The 7,265-nt window shown below is 47.8% G+C and overlaps 1 protein-coding gene across 1 annotated transcript in view; it reads right to left on the bottom strand.

Annotated features, from left to right (window-relative positions):
* The window catches only part of NPAS2 (neuronal PAS domain protein 2), a 105,355-nt gene that overhangs the window by 10,708 nt on the left and 87,382 nt on the right, over window positions 1-7,265 (bottom strand). The window contains exon 16 of the mRNA XM_007468334.1: window positions 4,714-4,860. Within this exon, the coding sequence (XP_007468396.1) occupies window positions 4,714-4,860 (147 nt within the window). The remainder of the gene's footprint in view (window positions 1-4,713; window positions 4,861-7,265) is intronic.

Here is a 7,265-nt window from a genome sequence, read left to right as displayed (position 1 = left end):
AAAAAAAAAAAAAAAAAAAAAAGAATACGTTTTACTATCAACATGCTAATTTCTATTTGTTATCTAAGATGTCTCAGACATTCAATAGGCTGCAATATATCAGCCTGGTTGTTTTAATGGGAAAGGTTTAAGAGAATTTGATCAAGTTTATAAAGAGTGTTTAAGTGGTTCTGAGAACCTTGATCCACCTCGTTTATAAGTTTGGTGTATTCAATTTAAAAGAATTCCTTAAGTGCCCAGAAAGATTTTACTTCTTAGGTTTATAAGTCTGCCTTGTTAGGTACATGAAATGTTTGAAAGGTTCAGATATATTAAATTTGTAAGTTAATGGCTTTGGTAGAGAATGTTGATTATTTACCATTTGTTAAATTTATAAACTGATTGAACGTGAACAAACACAAGTAAAAGCATTGTTATTTTCAGCCAAATCAGTAGATTTGGAAATAAAATACAATCTGTGAATTGATGCTAAAGGCTGAAGAAAAACAACTTCAGTAATTTCAATAATAATTTAAACCTAAGACCTGTAGCTATAGCTCTTTTAACAAAAGCTCCTCTTGGGCATTAAAAACTGGTATTATCTGTATCAGATTTTTTTTTTTTACATCTTTATTGGAGTGTAATTGCTTTATGATGGTGTGCTAGTTTCTGCTTTATAACAAAGTGAATCAGTTATACATGTACATATGTTCCCATATCTCTTCCCTCTAGCGTCTCCCTCCCTCCCACCCTCCCCATCCCGCCCCTCTAGGTGGTCACAAAGCACTGAGCTGATCTCCCTGTGCTATGCGGCTGCTTCCCACTAGCTAGCTATTTTACATTTGGTAGTGTATATATGTCCGTGCCACTCTCTCGCTCTGTCTGTATCAGATTCTTGACAAGCAGTGTTCCACTCCATTTTAGGCCCTTAGCTTTGACGGATAAGGCTCTCTCCTTCAACCCCGATTTCTGTACTCAGTGTAGCATAACCTCATACCCAGTATGGAACTGACACGCCGACATTTCCTGAGTGATGGAGTGGTTTTGGAACAACAGATGTGAAATCACGCCAGGCAGACACTTAGTTAGTTAGTTCAAGCATCCGCTCCGTAGGGGGTGTCAAGTCATCTCCCAGAGACCCGAGCGAGGTTCCCATCTAGTGCCCTTCCTGCCACACCACCAGGTCTCCCTACTTTCCTTCATACCCCACCCCCACCAGAAAAGCCTGCAGTTTTGAATGAGGGCTCTTTGTCACTTTAGAAGTGAACAAGAATGTTCTGGGTCTTCATCCTCTCAGATTCAACACCCAAACCTTTAGGATTAGTGCTTTACGCAATCTCAGCGACCTGGCTTGTTTAGAGCACACAGGGTAATTTACACTTCAGCAAAAACCCTATATTCAAACTAAATAACATGCATTTTTCTGGTGGGATACAATTTACCTTCTAATTAGAGTTCAAATAAATGCAACCTTTATGCATGACAGGCAGTATAATCTAGCTTAAATCGGACAGACTTTAGCTCAAATTCCAACCCCACTGTGTACTAGTAGTATGACCTTGGGCCGTTTTCAAAACTTTTCAAAGTCACTGTTAGTTTCCTCACTAATAAAACAGTGACATTAACAGCACATACCTCATAAAAGATTAAATGGGATTTATGCTGAGGCATAGTACTAAGTGCTCAATAAATGTTAGATAATAACAATAATACTGAAATAAAAAAGGAGCTCCTTTTGTTCCTTTGCCTCTCTGGGCATATAAAAACCATCTGAGGAATGACTAGAATAAATAAATGAATCAACAAAGAGAGTAAGCTTTTGCTCAAAGAAGGGAAACTGTTTATGCTTGTGTTATGGCAGAGGTTGCTTGGTCTGCTACTCTGTCCCACTGATGTACGCTCTCTGAGGGCAGAAACCCTGTCCTGTGTGTCTCTGAATCCCCACAGTACCTAATCAAGGGCCTGGTACATACTGGGTGTCTGCCAGATGGGTGGGTGGGTGGATGGATGGAAGGATGGAGGGGTGGGGGTGTGTGTGGGTGTGTGGATGGATGGATGGTGGATGGATGGATGGATGAATGAATAGAGGGATGGAAGGAAAGGTGGAAGGATGGGTTAAAGAACCAAAGACACCATTGTCACAGGTGTCTTTCTCGGTATTTCCTTCAACCGCCAGTAGAGGGCGCGAATACTCTCTCAAAAATAAATTAAGAAGCGGCCTCCCACGGACGCAAGGGGTGACAACTTTTCAACAGAACAGCAATCTATGTAGCGCCCTTCATGACCCCATCTAGGTGCAAACACAACACCCTGAGAACCTCTCCCTCATAACCCAATCTTTTTTGGAAAAAAAATCATACTTAGCAAGCATCTCAGGCACACATAGTATAGTCTCGATGAAAGCTCCGAGCCAATGGACTAGGTAGGAAAGTCCGCTGAACTTGGGATAAAGGACTTGGGGGGGGGGGGGGGGGGGGGGGGGGATGGCTACTGGGTACACATACCTGCCTCTGCTTTAGCGACAATAAAGGAGAATTTATAGCTTAAGAAGATGACTTCTTAACTAGGCTCTGGGGTCAGTTTTAGAGAAAGCACGAGAAAAACAATTCCCTAATTCAAGTGGAAAAAGTCATTAGAGGAAAAAAATACTTTTCATTTTCCAGAACAAACCAATCCTACGCTCACATATGGTTTGTCATTGTTCTTATATGCTTAGCTTTACAAATACTTATTATTACGAAACATTTCAGAAGTACAGAAAATACATATTGTATAATGAAGTCCCATGTATCATCACTAGGCTTCAGCAATTATCAACGTTTTGCTCTCTATCCCCCCACTTTTCTCGGGGGGAGGAGTGATTTTTACTTGCTTATCCTTTATGCTTGACTCACTTTTTTTTTTTTAAACGTCACATTTTGGTTAAACATTTCAGAACGTATTTCTTTAAATCCTTAGACTTGCAAAAATACATGAAGAAAGAGTCCTTGAGGAATCGTTCTCTGGTTTGACTACCTGTGGATTTCCAAGTTCACTGGAAAATTCCACTGCAAAGATAAGGTCACAGGGAAGAAACCAGGAGAGGTAGATGCAGGAGGCTTGGTTTCCACGTCATCCCTTACAAAGCTCAGGTGCTAGACGTTGGGGGTCAACAAAATGCACTATTAGGACAAAGAAAAGCAATAACCCTTCATGTCGAGGAGTGAAAGAGATAGGCTTGTGTCCCGGTTATTTAAGAGTTCAGCTTTAAAGTTGAAAATAGAAAAGTCCGGGCTGTGAGGCGGCTGTTTATCCGCCTACCTTGCTTTTAGCAGCTTCTAGCTCAAGGCCCCCTCCCTGTTAGTGTAAAAGTTCCATTCAAGTAATTGGAGTCAGGAGTTCTAGCCATCGGACCCTGGATCAGTGAGAAAATAAGACTGCTGGGAACAAGTAAGTAACAAGGGACTGACACCTTGACGACTCCATGCGTTTTCACCTAAATGCTGCAGTCTTGTCCCTAGGCAGTTTGGGGGTGTCGCTGAGATGGGTGGGGTGAAAGGCTGTGGGCCGGGAGCAGGGCTGCGGGTGAGGCTTGGTGCCCAGGGCTCTGCGCAGGCGCACCTGACTGGGCTCCCCTGCCTTGGGGAGGGGAGGGGCCCCGCTGGACAGAGAAGGCTGCTTGGGGGGTCCCTGAGCTTCTGGAGAGCCTGCTGGGAGCACCTATGGGGGCCCAGGGAAGCAGGATGGCCGGCTGTAGGCGTCTCCAGGCCGCCTAACACCTCTGCACTATCCTGCGTTCATCTCCGCTCAGGGCTGCGCCCATTGGGGAGTTACTGTGCCCACATGCAGGGCTGTGTGGACGCTGGGGAAGGGGGCAGCAGGGGGGACACCCCCAGGGGTGTATTCTTCCTTCTGTCTCCCCAAGTGGCTGCCAGTGCTCACCTCTCTCAGGGCTGACCCCAAGGTCGGCTACATTTACAACCAAGGGCATGCACTTGGGAAGAAAAATAGTCCTGGACTAATTAAAGTGAAAATAATTTATCCTTGAAAGAGATCCAATATATAAAGTTTTTCCTCCAGCAAGAATCTCTCGAAAGGCTTCAAAGACGTGACATCTGGGGGTGGGGTGGGGTCACAGTTAAAAGCGGCTGCTGTCAGAGCATGCAGGATGATGCCCCAGTCGCTATGTCGCAGTGGGGTGGCCCGGGGGTGCCAGGGTGCTGACCTCCAGCTCCCACCTCCTTTGCCGCTCCCCGCAGGGTGCGGGGTGCACAGCACAGATCATTTCCCGTATCTCCCTGCATTCATGCTTTGGATGAGAGGGATGAGCAGACCTGCTTCCATCTCTCTGTCAGCAGCCTGCGCTGGGTGCTCAGAAAGTAGTTACACATGTGCTGGGAGTTTAAAACCCCATAGGAGGGAGGCCAGAGTCAGGGCAGGGCGACCAACCACCAAACACGTGAAAGAAAGTGCATGTGACGCAGGAAACATGTGCCCAACAGAGTGAGGAGCGAGTGAAGAGGACGTCATGCGAACTTCAGGTTTGGCCTGGAGCTGGGGATGGAGGAGGTGGGATTCATTCCTCGCACTTCACTGGTGGAGGTTTCAAGTTGTTTAGGAGGCAGAGCTCAGTAAGGCAGCACAGAGGACTTTGGAGGAAGTCCTGCCTGCCCCTGCAAGGGTGGATGAGGACACATCACAGAGCGGGGGGGAGGACAGAGCTCAGCACACCACCGGCCCAGGAAGGGGCATCACCTGGACGCTGGAGTCCTGGACCAGGCAGAGCTGCTCCTGGATCTTGTGGAGCTCTTCCTGCTGCCACCGGATGTTGGCTTGCAGGATCCTCGTCCTCTGCTCCAGCTGGTCTTTGATGGTCTGGAACATGCTGAGCTGTGCTGAAAACTTGAAGGCGGGGTCAAAACACAGAACCCGATGAAAGAGTTATTTCAGCCTTGCAGACAGATGTTGCTGCTGATCTGAGCGGCCCTGCACACTTTCACTTCTGGTCCTTTACCCACCCTTTGCAGCATCCCTGACCCACTGCTGCAATGAGTGACCCGCTCGAGGAGCTCGCCAGGGAGCAGGGGTTCTGGCTGAGGGCTGGGTGGCCCAGGGCCCCCTGACCACCCCCCCCTCAACCCCCCGTGAGGTTTTCTTAGGCCCATGGGAACCTGCAGGTCTCATTTATTGCGCTGGAGTCTGGGAGGGCCACAGAATCGGGACATGATTTTGCAAGCAGTGCAGTGCTTACAAACTCATATTCTAAATTCGGTTAGACAGACAAATGGTTTTGGAGAGGAATGTCGAAAGCAGGGCATGAGAATCTGCAACATCATGGATGGACCTGGAGGGCATTATGCTAAGTGAAATAAGTCAGTTAGAGAAAGACAAATACTGTATGAGATCATTTATATGTGCAATCTAAAAAATAAAAGAAACTAGTGATTACAGCAAAAAGGCAACAGACTCACAGATACAGGGAACAAACTAATGTTACCAGTGGGGAGAGGGAAAAGGGGAGGGGCAAGATAGGAGTAGGGAATTAAGCGGTATAAGCTATCATAGTATAAAATAAATAAGCTACAACGATATATTGTACAGCAAAGGCAATATAGCCAATATTTTATAATAACTATAAATAGCGTAACCTTTAAAAATTGTGAATCACTGTGTTGTACACCTGTAACTTATACAATATTGTTCAGCAACTATATCTCAAAAAAAAAAAAGCAAGGCATCAGAGAGCCCCCTTCCCTTTTTTCTCTCATCTAGGGCATGATGATTTGCACATGACAGCTTCACATGCAATTTTGGATCCTATCATTATCCTAAAACTGATCCTGGAGAGCAGGGCTCTTCTGAAACAATTCACAAACAAGCTTGGAGTTTTTTTTTTTTTTTTTTTTTGGCTGCACCATGCGGCATGAGGGATCCTAGTTCCCTGACCAGGGGTTGAACCTGTGCCCCCCTGCAGTGGAAGCATGGAGCCCTAACCACTGGACGGCCAGGGAGTTCCCAAGCTTGGATCTGATGGTACTCTAAACCCTCCTGGGGCCATGGAAGCCTCATCACCCTCCCTCACTTCCCCAGGCTCGCTTGCAGGCTGTCCCTGCACTTCTTGGAAATCTGTGTGAAAAAGAGCTAAGGAGACAAATAGTACAATCGCCTTCTGTGCACCCCGGGGGTACCGCTGGTGGAGGTGACTGTGCACGAGCACTGACGTCTGCTGTGTGCAAGAGCCCAAGCGTCCCCTTCCTCCTGCCTTGTGACTCCTTCTTGGGATGGAGGCTGGCTTTAGGAAGATTTCCCAGGTGATCTCTGCCCTGTGTCACCTGTCTGCCTTGACACAAGGTTCTTTCCTTGCAGGAAATGTGGAGGGGGGAGGTCATGAGATGGGAGGTGAAGCTGACACTCTCTGGGCTGCCCGCCCTGCTGTGGGCAATTTGGGGCTGTCGGTGACTCCTGCTTAGCGAGGAAAGTGAGTTTGCTGGGCTGGGACTTCTCCCCCCCCCCCCCCCCCCCCCCTTTTTTTTTTTTTACAGTGACTTAATCTGCATTCCCTCAGTCTCTATCTCCGACAACCTCCTGAGTCTGTTTCTTGCCCGTTGTCTTTTGCAAACACCTCCAGAGGTTGTCTCTTTTCTTTTGTCCTTTGCCCTCCCATCCATGGAAACGCAGGGAGCCTGGGAGAGGTTAGAATACAGGCAGGATAAACCAGAGGATGGAGTCACACTGACTGCAGTTTTGGAGCAGCAGAATAAGAAGAAAAAGAACCAGGAAGAATAATAGTGGCAGCTGCCACCACTTGTGGAGACCTACCCTCGCCAGGCCAGCAAAGCAGGACCCTGTACCTCCTTGCAACACGCCCACGCCACGCAGAGAGGTTGTGACTGGCTCCAGGTCCACAGCAAGGTAGGGGGCAGCCGCAGTGTGAACCCAGAGTTGCAGGAGGTGGGAGAGGCCAAGAGACCTTGCCAACGACAGCTCCCCACCCCCCAATTCCACCCCAGTCAGAGCAGCTTTGACCTCAGACTTCACTGAAAAATCCTGCTGCTAAACATGGGCTTAAAAATACCTATACCAGACTGTATCACAAAAGTCTCAATCAGAATCTCACTCATCAAAGCACCAGCAGGTGGGCTTCCCTGGTGGCACAGTGGTTGAGAGTCCGCCTGCCGATGCAGGGTACACGGGTTCGTGCCCCGGTCCGGGAAGATCCCACATGCCGCGGAGCGGCTGGGCCCGAGAGCCATGGCCACTGAGTCTGCGCGTCCGGAGCCTGTGCTCCGCAACGGGAGAGGCCACAA

The sequence above is a fragment of the Lipotes vexillifer genome, unplaced genomic scaffold (genome assembly GCF_000442215.2).
Source record: "Lipotes vexillifer unplaced genomic scaffold, Lipotes_vexillifer_v1.1 scaffold177, whole genome shotgun sequence".
NCBI lineage: Eukaryota > Metazoa > Chordata > Mammalia > Artiodactyla > Lipotidae > Lipotes > Lipotes vexillifer.
Note: the sequence above shows the minus strand (reverse complement) of the source record. Positions and strands in the feature narration are given on the sequence as shown.